This window comes from Urocitellus parryii, chromosome 4, assembly GCF_045843805.1.
Source record: "Urocitellus parryii isolate mUroPar1 chromosome 4, mUroPar1.hap1, whole genome shotgun sequence".
In the NCBI taxonomy this organism is placed as follows: Eukaryota; Metazoa; Chordata; class Mammalia; order Rodentia; family Sciuridae; genus Urocitellus; species Urocitellus parryii.
In genome coordinates this window covers 194,921,263-194,935,883 of record NC_135534.1, presented here as the reverse complement: position 1 = coordinate 194,935,883, position 14,621 = coordinate 194,921,263, and the positions used below count along the sequence as shown (strand labels likewise).

Genomic DNA, 14,621 nt, shown 5'->3' with positions numbered 1-14,621 from the left:
GACTTTTCTCCACCTATTAACAAAACATCCCTTTTGGTCAAATTATTTCAATGCTGCCTCTAAGACAGCCATAACTTAGTGGTAATAACTTAAGAATGACATTCAGTGCCAAAGTGACAGAGTGTATTTTACATACTTGCTTGAAAAATAGTGGTTAAATATGGATAATTCCAGCACGTCTCTAACATTCTTATTTATGGTGTAAGTTTATAGACAAGACATGAAAAATGAGGACTGGATTTTTAAAAAAATAAAAATATATCAGGAATTCTAACTTAATAAATAGTGCATGCTAAGGAATGACCAGGATGTTGATGAGTGTATATTAATCAGCTTTCCTTAGGAATTAGTTGCAAGACTAAGGAAACTGACATAAAATGGAAGGGGAATCCTGAATCAGGATCAATCTGAGTCATCAAGTAGAATTTAAGTTATGTTCAAAAGAAAAGAGAAGCTGGGCACCATGGTGCACACATGTAATCCCAGCAGTTTGAGAAGCTGAGGTGGGAGGATCCTGAGTTCAAAGCCAGCCTCAGCAAAAGTGAGGCTCTAAGCTACTCAGTGAGACCTTGCCTCTAAATAAAATACAAAATAGGGCTGGGGATGTGATTCAGTGGCCAAGAGCCCCTGAGTTCAACCCCTGGTACAAAAAAAAAAAAAAAAAAAAAAGGAAAAGTAAGCAAATATCCATTTCCCTTGAAACTACCAAAAGTCTTTCAAGATAGTTAAGCATCATGCATGAATTGGCTTCCACTCAAAAGGAGCAGGAGAAGAACATTGTTCCTTTCTGTTCCCACTGAGATCCAGTCTCTTGGTTGTTATTTAATTTTGATGAGGAAGTAGTTGAATCAACTTTCCCAGACATGACTCCGGTTGAATGGTTGAAATACACACCTGGAATTTCTGAATTTTAGCACAGTATTGATTTCCTCTGCACTGTGAGCTCCATGCAATTAGCAGTCCTGTGTATCTCATGCACCACCGATTCACTTGCCCATAGACAAATGACTGACGGGCTGTAACATTTAATGTGTGTTCCTTCACAAGGGTTTGATCCCACTAGGCAAGTCATGCTTCAGGGTTTTGTTTTGTTTTACCTACTCATATACACGTTGTGGCTTCCTGCTGGTTGTTTCCTGCATCTGCTGTTGCTTCTGGACTCCAGAGCTTTCCATCCATCAGGGCTTTTCGGAGTCTTCTCCAGAAGATGTGGCGCCCCAGGACGTTGTCCTCCCACTCCAGATAAGTGTTCCTGCTGAGTAGACGGTACAACTCTACCTGCTTCCGGAGCAGGGACTTCTCCACCTTCTGCAGGACGATGAAGATGATGCCAGCGTGGCTGCTCAGGAACTGCCAGGTCTGAGCAATCTCATATTCAAAGGTACACCAGCGGCTCTGGATGAAGTGCTGAGAGACCACCACTATGACCTTCCTGCTTTTATGGAAACCTTCCTGGATGATGTTGGCTGCAATAGCCACACCAGGAATAAAGTCTCTGTAGTGGAGGCAGAGCTGAAAGGGGGGTACCCCTTCTTCTAAATTCTTTACCAATTCATTCCTCACCCAGTCCTCATCCTGGCTTGAGTAGATCACAAAAGCATCATAGGTGCTTTCGCCTCTGCCATACTTTTTGCAACCAGCAAAAAGCATCAAGTGAAAATAGAACTTGTAGACCAGAAACACTATCACAGATACCACCAGCGCACTCAATACCGACACGCCGATAATGGTCTTCTTTATTTGACAGGTGTCATTCCTAAAACTCAGAGCAGGCAAGCCCCGTAGATCTGAAGGGGTGGCACACACCAGTTTTTCAACCTCCACCAAGGATCTCCTCTGGTCCTTTATCCACTGCAGGAAATGCTGGTGTTCACAAGTACAAGCAAGTACGTTCTGGGTAAGATTTATGGTTAGATTACTTGGAAAATGCTGTAGTTCTTGCCCTCTGGAAGATTTTATGCTGTTAAAACTGCAGTCCAGAACTTCGAGGGAGTAGAGAGGTTTATAAGCAAGCTCATCCAACAAAAACAGGTTGTTGTGACTCATATTTAGGAACTTAAGTTCAGGGAGAGTGTCAAAGGCTTTCTCAGACACCTGTTCCAGTTGACATTTGGAAAGATCCAAGTAAGTCAAGTTTCTCATGTTTGTGAAGATATCTGGAAGGAGGTTGTCCTCAAAAGAATTGCCAGCCATTTTTAAGATTTGGAGACTGACCAAGCCATCGAAGATGCCATGGAAGGCCACCTGGATTTTAGTGTAAGAAATATCAAGGTAATGGAGTTTGCTGAGCGACAAGAATACCGAAAACTCGTTGATCCTTTTCAAAGTGGAATACTGAAAATCCAGATATTCTAGTTGTTCTAAACCCATGAAGTTTACAGTCATTGTAATAACCCCATTGAAGCTCAGATCTAAGTACTTCAGACTGGTTGTTCCAAAGTGATAATGAGAACAGCAACTCTTAAAGCTCAAGTCATTTCCACTGAGATCTAGATGCTCAAGTCTTGGTGCTTCAAGTTCTCCAAAACTGCCTAAATCTTTGTTGGCAATGCAAGTAAATCTTTTGAGAGATGGGAGCACTATCTTAGGAAATTCTTTAAACTGACACTTCACCAGTTCTAAAGATTGCCAGTTGAAGCCTGTAGAAATTTCTTCTACCCTATTCAAATTCAGGCTTACCAGAGACATTGCAGAAACATTTGCCAAACAACTCAATAAGTCAGTAACATCTCCTGCCAAATTATCTATATATGCTAACCGGAATTCCTCAATGGTCAAATTGCATAGTTCTTCCAGGACAGATTTATCAACCATTTCCACATTTCTTTCGTTTTTAAATTCTCCCAGAACCAAGCGATGAACTTCTAAACCAGCCAGACCTTGAATACATGTTTTCATTACACTTTTATTATGAAAATTGCTTCTCAAAGTCAGTTCATGGAGCCTAATTTCTTTAAAGGCACCAGGTTGGATGAAATCTATTGGGTTCAGAGACAGGTCTAAAGAGAGATTGAGTAATGGCATTTTGTGTAGAGCCTCCAAGTCCATATTGAAAATATTTTGAATCTTGTTACTGGAGAGATCCAAGTGCTTCAGGTTTGGCAGGTTAGAAAAATATTCAGGTAACTTGAAGGAATGAATAAGATTGTGAGCCACATTAAGCTTCTCCAAGTTTGTGAGATGTTCAATAGGGAAATTTCCTAGAGAGGCTAATTTTGTCTCCACAGCCACCAGTGTCCTTAAACTTGATAGTCCATGAAAGGCTCCTGTGCCTAAACTCTGGATAGGATTTCCTGTCAATATCAAGGTAGATAGGTTGTGTAAGCCCTCATATGCACCATCTTCAATAGTCTGAATTTCACACCTACACAGGGAAAAGAGACAGTTTATGTAATATTTCTGCTGAATAAAAATTAAAAATAGTATAACAATCTCAGTCACCCAGTGCTTCTTCCAAATGTGATCAGCATCTTATGATTTGGCAGAGGCACAGGCATGAAGCAGGGTCCAACAAGGTCCACAGATTCAGTATTTTCACATTGACTACAATTGTGAACCCCTTTTTATTACTCTAAGCACACATGCTGAGAAGAGACAGCAAATCCTTCAGAAGAAAATCAATGAAAGATCAATAATTGAGGCACACGAAGTTGGTGCACTTGATAGAGTATGTCATAATCACCTTAGATCAGGTTTGGCCATTTCTTGCTGCACATGATTGTAATTATACATTTGATTGGTAGAGAGGATAGGAGTAGTTTTTAGTTGTTAGTCATGATAAATGAATGGTGAATGTCAATTTCAAAATTATAAATAATCACACCCAAGTGTCATGGTATCTTTAATGTTTATGAAAAGTTCTGCACATATGACAGCAAGATATTTGAAAGTTTCCATCATCCCAGGTGAATATTAATAACAGGAGGTTGGGGTAGTTTTGTGGAAGGAAAGGAAAGAGTCCTAGGAGAACCCACATCAAGGAACTGACCTAGACTAGAGGAATCAAAGCAGGCTTTTCTAAGAATATGTAAACTGAAATTTGACTGATGAATAAGAGTTAATAGGAAAAAAATATGGTGATGTGCACAGCAGATTCAAAAATCCCAAGGTTTGATACATAGAAGGTCTATGAAAAATAGTCTGTGGCTGCAATGCAGAGAAGGTAAGGTAAAATGGAGTTGTGAAGAAAGCAGGGTTTCCAGATAAGGCAGGAGCTTACGAGTCAGGTAAAACATTTTGAATTTCATCCTGAAAGAGATGGAAGCCATGCTAACCAGAATATTCATCCAGATATCCCAGAGACAGAGCTTCTCTGCAGCCCCAAACCAGAAAGCATATGAGCAACCCCTGTAGCCATGTAGGTGTCTGCCAGTCCCAGCTAATAAGCAAGTCCTCTCCTGAGTTACATTTACAGTTTCCCCACCTGCCCTATGCCCTCAGGTGGTTCATAAGTCATAAAAACATTTTAGTCCCAACTTTTGTTATTTACTGGTAATTGCATAGAGAGTGGTCAAAAGAACCAGGAAGAGAAGTCAAGACAGTGGAATTTTGGTGCCCCTGTCGTCCTCCTTGACTGCAGGAGCTTGAGAACTCCCTTTTTTCTTCTCCGGGTTCCATCATCACACTTCTAATTGAGGCATCTAAACTTGATTATTTCCCATGTTTCTTCTTGCAGTTGTATGATTTCATGATTCATAGTCTTATGTATATGGTGATGTATACATCAGGCAAGAGTGAAAGGTCTCTATCTCACTCCACATGGCTCACTGCTTTGCACAGGTAGTGTTTAGAGGGAAAGAACACCTGGATGGAAGAGATGTGAACCTGAGTTTCTGTTATGTTGAAACAAGCCATGTGAATGCAAGTAAGTCACATAAACCCTTCAAACCTCAGTTCCCTCATCTATAAAAGAAGGAAATACATGTGTATTCTGTTAGAAGACAATTTGAGTTACTAGATGTAAACATTGTATAAACAAGCAATGACACCTGTTTTCTATCGTCTGTCCTTCTGTCCATTCAGAATTTCCAAAATGCTGACCAGAGAGGAAGCTGGCCCCTTTCTAAGCACATGCCTAAGTCTTCTGAGGAACGTTCCTTGGGTGTGTGTTGGATCAAAGATGAATCACATGGGACATTTTTTGATGAAAAACTACTTCTTGTTTTCAAAAAAAAGGAGGAGCTTGGTAGGTCTACTTCCAAACAAAATTCTCACTTGGAAAACCAAAAGGTAGTATCTAATGAGATGATGTGATGATGATATCTTATACTTTAAAAATATACTATAAGGCTTTAAAACAGCATGCTGATACTCATTATTACAGGTAACCCTGAAGGGTAAGCTTCAGCATTTCCATTTAATGAATATGAAAGCTGAAAGTCAGAATGATGAAGTGACATGCCTCAGGTCACATGGCTGTATATGTGGAGGAGGACATGACCAAGGTCTTCCTACACCCATGAGGCTCCACTCTCTATGCCACTGTCTTTAAATTACTCCATTCCTCCTCTGTCTGGCTCTCCCAATACCTAAGTGAGAGGATAAAACCACAACGAGTTCCTCTCTTTTCTATGGAAGTATCTTCCCGGAAGGGGATTTCTCATTTCATGACCTCAGTCTTTCTCAGGAACTTAGACAATAATTTAAACATAAAATATTTTGTTTTTACATAGACCATCATAGAGAAGATAGTACTTTATCAATTTCAAATTGTGAATGAGTTCCCTGATGATGAGAACGCTTCCAGGAGGCAATTTCCTGGTATAAAAGAAAGAATAACAACTTCATTTGCCCCTCCAAAATGGTATACTTTTGCACATCCAAGAAGGAAATCTTGGTCACCGTTTCTCCATCTTCTTGCTAATCCCCCACCCTGCACCCTACTTTCAATATCTCTGAAATTATCTGAATCCCATTCGGTTCACAAAATGTCTCTTGACTGCCCACCACAGAGAAGCCCCTGTTCTGAGCAACTCCATTTGCCACCCATATTTGCATTTCATTTATTACCTGTTGTCATAGTTCATTATCCTTATCTCAGTTTCAAAATCAAAAAGAGTCAGAATTAGAATTTATTCAATGTCTATTAAACATTCAGCAACTTGACTAGAACTTCAACATATTCACTCTTTTAAGAGGATGTGCTCTATTTACTAATGGGCTGTATGTTATATATCCACCAACAATTGTTTCCTAGGTAGGACATAGGAGGGTAGGTAAAAATATAAGTGCCAATGAAAGAGTTTAAGTTAATTTTCTCTTCTGACTTAGAAAAAATATATAAAGATAGAACTAACCGTCCTTCTCCTACATTCATATATAAATACATGACCAGTGAAACTCCACATCATGCAAGAATAGGATCATAATTAGAATGAGTTATACTCCATGTATGTATAATGTGTCAAAATACACTCTACTCCCCTGTGTATATCTTAAAAGAATATATAAAACAACAACAAGGTGGAAAAAAATGGTTTCATAAAAGTGCCCATTTCACAGATGAGGAAACAGAGACCTGGAAAATGGAGGTGGCTTGTCCAAGCTTCCACAATGAAACACCTGTTGAAAGAATGAATAAGTGAATAAAGGTGAGACTTCACCAACCAGGCTTCCTGGTTCAAGACTGAAGTGATCACCTCAACTTCAACAGTATGGAAGAGCTTATTCATTACCTGGATAAATCCAGCACCTCCAGTTCTGGGAAACTGGAGAAGCTGTGACTGTCTATGCACTTCAGGGGGTTGAAACTCAGGTCCAGATTCTTGGCTGAGGAGGGGATGCTGTTGGGGATTTTGGAGAGATTCAGCTCCATGCATTGGTATGTAACATTAGGCTCCACCTGCAAGATCACACATTAGAAGCAGTGTCTTATTAATGCACTCCAGACTGCCCTATCCTACAAGCAGAAGATCCAGACAGATTTCTTCCATTCATCTATCCATTCATTCACTCACACTCATTCATTTATCCACTCGTTTCATACTTATGTCTTCCTCTAGGTCAGGAAGAGTTCCTCCTATGTACTCAGTGTTCTAGCCTCTTTTGCAACAGTGACAGCTTTAAATGAGAAGCAGTGGAATCAGTGGACAAGAGCTCTGAGGTCCAAAAGCCCTAGGTTTCATATCACTCTACCATGTGATTTGAGGTGAGGTTTTTAAAAAAAATCAGTGAATCTCACTTATCATATTTAAAATTCAGGTATTAAAATACCTTGTATCGTTCTAACTATGACCTCCATTGTGTACAGCTGTAAGGATACTGCCAATCAAGATGTCTAGATGAAGCCAGGCTTGATGGTGCATGCCTGTAATCCCAGTGGCTCAGGAAGCTGAGGCAGGATGATTGCAAGTTCAAAGCCAACCTCAGCAAAAGCCAGGCACTAAGCAATTCAGTGAGACCTGTCTCTAAATAAAATGCAAAATAGGGCTGAAAATGTGGTTCAGTGGTAGAGTTTAATCCCCTGTACCACACACACACAAAAAGATGTCCAGAGGTCCTCCATCACCAGGTTTTTGACAATGGTATTCTCTCTCTTGGTTCTTTGATGGTTAGCAGAATGATGCAGAAATGAGGGGGAATGAACCTATTAAATAAGGTCAGGTACTTTTTCCAATTTTGATTCTTGAGCTGGTTTCTATTCTACTTTTCCACATTCTTGTAAGCCTTATTCTCTAATCACCCATCTAATTTCAGAATTCTCTGATTTTCTCCAACAAAATTCTCTGCTTAAGCCAGCCAGCTCTGGTGTTCTGTTTTTAAAACCAGTAGAATCTGTTCAAAGGATTAAATAAGATAAAGTATTTAGAGAGCTTTTCTAAAAGCCTACTAAAATGTAATTGATCAATAAATGTTAGCATTAATTATTATTAGTTATCATTAATCCTTTACTATAAGTCACCATTCTCCTTATATGTTATATACTTGAACTCGATCATCTAAGCAAACTTTTAAAGACGAAAAAAACAGAATTTGAGACAGATGAAATCATGTGTTTACAGTAACAGAATTTATACAAGCAGAGCCTTACTTCATTTATGTCTGCTTAAATTTTTTATGCACTTTGACATATATATGTATACATATGTGTATACATATATATACATATATATGAATATAATTTCTCATTTTTCTGAGTGTACATGTTATAGAATCATATTGGTCATGCAGTCACATATATACATAAAGTAAAAATGTCTGTTTTGTTCTACTATCCTTCCTATCCCCACATCCTCTTCCCTCCCCTCCCTTTAGTTTCCTGTACCTAATCTAAGGTAACTCTGTTCTTCTCTAGTGTGACCCCTGATTGTGAATTAGCATCTGCAAATTAGAGAAAACATTTAGCCTTTGGTTTTTTGTGATTGGCTTGTTTTATTAGCATAATATTCTGAAACTCCAGGCATTTACCGGCAAATGCCATAATTTCATTCTTCTTTAAAGCTGAGTAATATTTCATTGAATATATATATATATATATATATATATATATATATATCACATTTTCTTTATCCATTCATCTATTGAAGGACACCTAGTTTGGTTCCAGAGTTTAGATATTGTGAATTGAGCTGCTATAAACATTGATGTGGCTGCATCACTGTACGATGCTGATTTTAAGGTTTTTAGGTATAAACTGAGGAATGGGATAGCTGGATCAAATGGTGGTTCCAATCCAAGTTTTCTGAGGAATCTCCATACTGCTTTCCACAGTGGTTGTACCAATTTGCAGTCACACCAGCAATGTATGAGTGTACCTTTTTTTACCATATCCTCGCCCATATTTACAGTTTCCTGTATCCTTAATGACTGCCATTCTGACTGGAGTGAGATGAAATCTTAGTCTAGTTTTGATTTGCATTTCTCTAATGATGTTGAACACTTTTTCATATGTCTGCTTAAATTTTACCCAGCACAAGAGCCTTGAAGATACTCTCTACCAGAGGACTAGGCTAGGAAGTCTCCCCTCACCCTATTTTATTTTGCTTTACAGTTTGCACCATCAGTGAACATCATCTTTCCTGTGCAACTGTTCGCTAAATGTTGATCTTATTCTGTGCTAGATGGTAAGCTTTGATGGTTTTGCTTGCTCCTTGGTCTCCAGATCTCATAATGGTGCCTGACAAATTATTGAAGCTCCATACGGATTTGTTGAAAAAGAATATGGAAGATGTTGAATGAAGGTTGGCTTAACCACCAAAGGACAGGCATTTTCTGCTAAGTACTGCAGGCCATGCAGAGACAAACATGGCATAGTTCTAGACTTTAATGAACTCACAGTGTAGAGGAACTGTTGAGACAGGAGTGAAATTAACACTGTCTCCAGAGCCATGAAAAAGGCTCCGAAAATATGTGCTCTGGTTCAGAGAAAGTGAGATCAATTCTGGACCCAGAGAAGTCTTTCTAGAATGGATCTTGAAAAATTAGGAAGGTTTGGGTATGTGAAAGGACAAGAAGGACATTTCATAAGGAGAGAACAGGTTGAGCAAGGAAGGGTGGAGATTAGCTGACAAGGGGCAGGCCTGGTGAGGCCTAGACCATAAAGAAGCCATGGCTGGATCAGGAGGACTTGAAACTTTGTTCTGCAGAAATTCTTTCAACTGTTTAAGACATATAAACTGAGGAGCAACTGTGTGCTAGGCACTGGCAGTAGATAAAATAAATAAATAAAATCAGTAGTGATTCTACCTTCTAACCAGTTCCATTCCAAAGGGAAAGACAAAGAGCAAATTAACAGAAAATATATACTGATGCGCTCTAGAAAAAGAAAAATAGGGCAGTGTAAAACGGAGTAGAGACAAAGAGGAAATGTGGAGATCTCCATGGGACCATCAGAAAAGATCACCCTGAGGGGGAAGTACTTAAGCTGACGTCTGAATGAATGAATGAGTCAAGAAGTGACAGAGATGCAGTTCCAATATGGCAGCCCTGGGGAATGGGAAAGGCGGACAGTATAAATTGCAATGTGTGGTAAATGTGAGATGTGTATTCAATTTCAAAGATATTGTACTAAAGAAGGAATGTAAGATAGCCTTTTAATAGTTAAATCTATGGTACATTTTGAAGAGATATTTTGAATATGTTAGGTTAAATGAAAATATCATCAAACCGAAATTTACTCTTTTTTTTTTTTTTTTTTGCTTTTTTCATTGGCTTCTAGAAAATTTAAAAATTCATATATGACTTGCATGATTTTGCCATTGGACAGCACGGATCTCAGGGAAAATGATTCCAGGGGACAAAAGAATACAAAGGTTCGGAGGTAGGAAACCGCCCTAATAGCAATGGATTGTTATTGAAGAGTTTTGAGGAGAGTAATTTGTCATATCCAATCATCCAGAACAACCCCTTAATAATAAACCACAAACAAAAGTGTGCAGAATGGATGAAAGAAAGGAGCATATGAAATCAGGAGACTATTCACCACCCAAGAGTAGAGGCCAAGGGAGAGGAGGACTGGCATTAAGTTTTCACTGGGACATGAGAGGGAGAGTCAGGCTTTAGGGGCTGCCAGAATATGGTACATGGGGAAAGGGGAATAGTCTAGGGTGGATGGGCTTTTATCCCAGGGGGACCCTGATTGTAGGCTCTATCCTCATTAACCTAACATCAGGAGGTGCACCAGAGGACCATAATGGGTGAACAGTGTGCAGGAAATTGAGACAAGGGAGGACAGAGGATAGCAAGTTAGTCTTTGTTGCATATTAAAGTAAACGACTTTTCCCACTTTCTCAAACTTAGGGCTCCACCTGAATACACTGCGCCTCTTCTGACCCAGCCTCACCCTAAATCATTCACTTGGTTTTCAGTTCAGCTGCGAGCTTCTAAATCCTCAATGTAGTCCGTGCAGGGGGGAAAGGGGGATGAATAGGGATTACTCACCAATTGGTAGGGGTTTCATGAAGAAAGAAATCATTGCAATAGCCAACAGTTTACATCATTCCCTTTTTTTCTCTCTTTATTTCTTCATATGCCTCCCCACCCCCACACACACTCTCTTTCATTTTTTTCCATTCTCTGGAATGAACTGTATGCAAAAATTTAAAACCCACTTAAAATAATTCTTTCTCTTAAGAAGAAAAACACACGCACACACACACAAACAAAAACACTTTCCTCCTGAGATTCAAAGGGACAGAACAACTGCTTGAAGCTGAGTGTGCAAACCAGCAACAGAAAGGCAGGAGACCGTAGCAGCCCCCAAACTCTTAATGAAGTATTACTACAAGTTGAGTCTCAAGAGAGTTTAGTAACTTCTTCAAGGTCACACAGCCAGGAGGTCACAAAACATTGAGTTTGAGGCAGTCTTACTAACCTGAAGTCCCTATCGCACTCAAAAGTCCTAAATGGGACAAGACACCGTTGGTAGCCTGTTCGTGCCCTGCTAACCATGAGTCATTTTGTCCCTGTAGCTTTTCAAGTCTTTAGTTAATTTAACTCTGTTTTGCTAAATAAACCAACCAGAACACACAGCAGGAAGTTCCAGGCAGGAAACCAGTTTTTAGTAGCAAAGGAAAGATACCAGAAGATGAGCTGATCCCAACCACGTACCTCCAAGCAGGGCTCCCAGCTCTCGGGTCTCAGGCAGGAGAGAAAGGCTATGGCTGGGATCAGAGTCCCAGCCAGGCTCCGGGGAGGTATCATCCTGGCATTTTCTGAGACCAGCAGTGGCCCTGTGAAAACATGATGAGCTATCACTGCAGGACCCACAGGGCAGAGTCTCCGTGGACCTGGCGTCTTCTCTTCCTGGTCGGTGCCCTGAGGCTACTGCTGTGTTTAAAGCAGTGAGGGGTGAGAGGAAGTGAGAGTGGCAACCTTAGCATTCTGGGCTTCAGATTTTCTAGTACTTAGCTCCCCTGCCCCAAGGAAGGGAAGTTAGAAGCAAATGAAGAAGCCTTGCAGACCTGCGACTACAGGAACAGCAAGAGGAAGCTGGCTCTTATCCCAGAAAGTCATCTGACCTCCAGACTTGGTGAACTTAGGAAAATAAACAGACCTTGTTCAAATACTTGGCATAACTAACCTAGTATTACAGGGGTTTTCCAGTTTTGTTTTAGTCGTGGAAACTTCCTGCTCATACTAGCAATCCACCACGTAGTTAAGTCGGTTGAACTACAGAAATTAAGTTTCTTATACTTCTGGAGGCTAAAAAGCCAAGATCAAGACATCAGCAGGTATGTCTGTGATCTCCTCTTCCTAAAAAGACACCACTGGTATTGCTGCTTAATAATAATAACAAGAACTCATATTGATGAAAGTTACAAAATAAAGTGGTGTGATGATAATTAAATGACACTAACAAACAAGCCTTCATTTTTCTGGTCTTTAGAATGAAGATAATCACATTTGTCTCGTCTGATTGAATTACGTTACCTTATCAACAATGCCTAGTCTAGTGGATGGCTTATCATTCCGTTCCATAGGTGACAGCTATGATAATTGAACATGTGGGTAAAGGAGGATCATCATCTTACCCAGAGATGGGTCATGGGATTGAATGAGCTGACGTGTGTACAGGTTTTTGGACAGTCTGGAAAGAGGCAAGTATAATATAAGTCTCTGTTGAATAAAACATTTTAAATTTGGGTCTTACCCTAATAGCATCCTGGAGAGTTTCATCAAGAGATCCGGAAAGCACCTCAGATCCAGAATGTGTAAAATCAGGCTGCACCAGAGTAATAGTAGAGACTCTTGTAGAAACTTCAACACCTGTAAAACTAAGCCCCAAATGGTCCTGCTGTAGAAACTTTACTGGAAGGATGAGTTGAGCCTATTTATGCACACAGATGGAAGCCACTTTGATTTGACTCCTCCAAGTTCCTCGTTCCTCACCCTAGACATGTATAAACGTTAATTTCCGATATTTTGTAGCCATGTTCCTCCACATATGATTGGGCTACAACCTGAAAAACCCATCATAAATTGAAACTATGCTAAGTCCAAAATGCAATTTATAAACCCAATCCACAAGCACCACAGCTCAGCTGCACAGGGCACTGCAGAGCCTGAGTTCTTGGCCCTCCTGACTGAAGAGCTGAATCAGAGCTGTAGCTTCCAGCCACCATTCAGTATAACAAGAGTTCATATTGCTAACCTGTGACAAGATCAAAATTCAACATCCCAAGTTTCTACAGAGTATGTGTTGCTTAGCACAACTGTAAAGTTAAAAAAAAAAAAAAATTCCAAAATTGAGGGACAAAATGTATCCTTGATGTGCTGGTATTGGGTCATCACTGATTGGAAAGAGACTGCCCCTCCCAGAGCTAGTTAGCTGGGAGAAATAATAAATGACACCCTGGAGCACAATTTTCATGTGCAAATTTCCCAATCCAGGGCCTACTCGGAGCCACTCCTCTATCTGGCTGTTAAATACAAAAACAAAATTTGTGCCCTAATCAACACAAGGCCAAAGAGAGACCCTGGCCCTAAGGGACTGCTAAAATAATTCAAACTAGCCAAACTTGAGCTTACTTACCTGCCTTGCAGTGCTTTTTCCCCAAAAAAACACAGGAATGGCTTGTGCCCACAATTTCCCTGGGATCTTTCTGCCACCTGACTGACCCTGGTGCCTCCCCATGTGGCCCTGCATTGTGTAGCAGGCTCCCCACCAACCCCCACAGACACCCCAGCCTTGAGAACTCTGAGTAAAAATCCACATTCTCCATGCAATCATCTTCTGATCTCCTTATCTCTTGGTCTTACCAATCATTAAAAATAATAATAATAATAATAAAGTTCTGCCAAATCCTAGAAACAGCAAGTATAAACTAATTCTAAAATGCTATTCCTCCTTTTTTGGGGATCACCATTGAATATATCCTATGGCCTAGACAAGCGCAACACACTCATCACGAGTCTTCCAGTGTTCAGATTCATATCTTCCAAAGTCTCATCTTCGAACTCATCCTTCAATCTTATAGTCAAAATCACCTGCCCAAGGAATGAACAGAAGTGCTTCATGCCTTTTTAATAAAGTATTGAGGCTGTCTGTGGTCTAGACCTCAGGCCTTTAGTTTGGAGGTAGATGTAGAAATTAAATAAACCTAACATGGGTCAGTTGTGTCCTATTTGGATTCCCTCCTGATTATGTAGTGTCAAATACTTCTTCCATAAACCACGTAAGGAGGAGGAATGAGCATGTGTGTTATTGCAGGCAAGATATAAATACACCCCAGGACTAGAATACAAAGAGTGAATGATTAGAGTAATAGAAGTAGGTGAAAAAGAAGTGTTCATTCTCTCCATCTTTGGAAAGGAGAATCTTTGATGGTCGAAATGAAGACTGGGAGAAAGGATCTGAGAAGATCTTCTAGACTGCTCTGTGAGATGTTAGCACTTGTGTCTTTTGGAAGTCTTTCAGGAAAGCTTTCTTATGGTGTCTGGAGAGTTCCTTATAGTGCTTGAAAAGATGGTTCTTTTTGATGAGAAGTTAATGGGATTAATATAGTGTAGTGTACTGAGGCATACTAACCTTAATCAAACGTATCTCAGTTCTGTATGCCTCTTCCAGAGAGCAACCCATGTGTCCAATACAAATGACAGACTTTAAGCATGCTGGCTATTACACCTTATTTTCTTACCTTAATAGACTTATCACTACATTATTACAATGGAAGGCAGAGGTG

At 40.0% G+C, this 14,621-nt stretch overlaps 1 protein-coding gene across 1 annotated transcript; it reads right to left on the bottom strand.

The window, feature by feature from the left end:
* Positions 1-630: 630 nt before the first annotated feature.
* On the bottom strand, positions 631-11,864 carry Tlr4 (toll like receptor 4). Its single transcript, XM_026393316.2, has 3 exons — positions 11,548-11,864; positions 6,675-6,841; positions 631-3,364 (listed from the first exon to the last, which is right to left on the bottom strand). Exons 1-3 carry the CDS (start codon positions 11,638-11,640, stop codon positions 1,102-1,104), a joined length of 2,523 nt encoding a protein of 840 aa, XP_026249101.2. The 5' UTR covers positions 11,641-11,864; the 3' UTR covers positions 631-1,101.
* Positions 11,865-14,621: the final 2,757 nt, after the last annotated feature.

Coding starts and splice junctions, on each gene's coding strand:
- Tlr4 (XM_026393316.2), bottom strand. CDS start 11,640: ATGATACCTCCCCGGAGCCTGGCTGGGACTCTGATCCCAGCCATAGCC. Junction 6,842..11,547: donor GCTGGGAGCCCTGCTTGGAG/GTACGTGGTTGG, acceptor GTGATCTTGCAG/GTGGAGCCTAATGTTACATA. Junction 3,365..6,674: donor GAGGTGCTGGATTTATCCAG/GTAATGAATAAG, acceptor TTCCCTGTGTAG/GTGTGAAATTCAGACTATTG.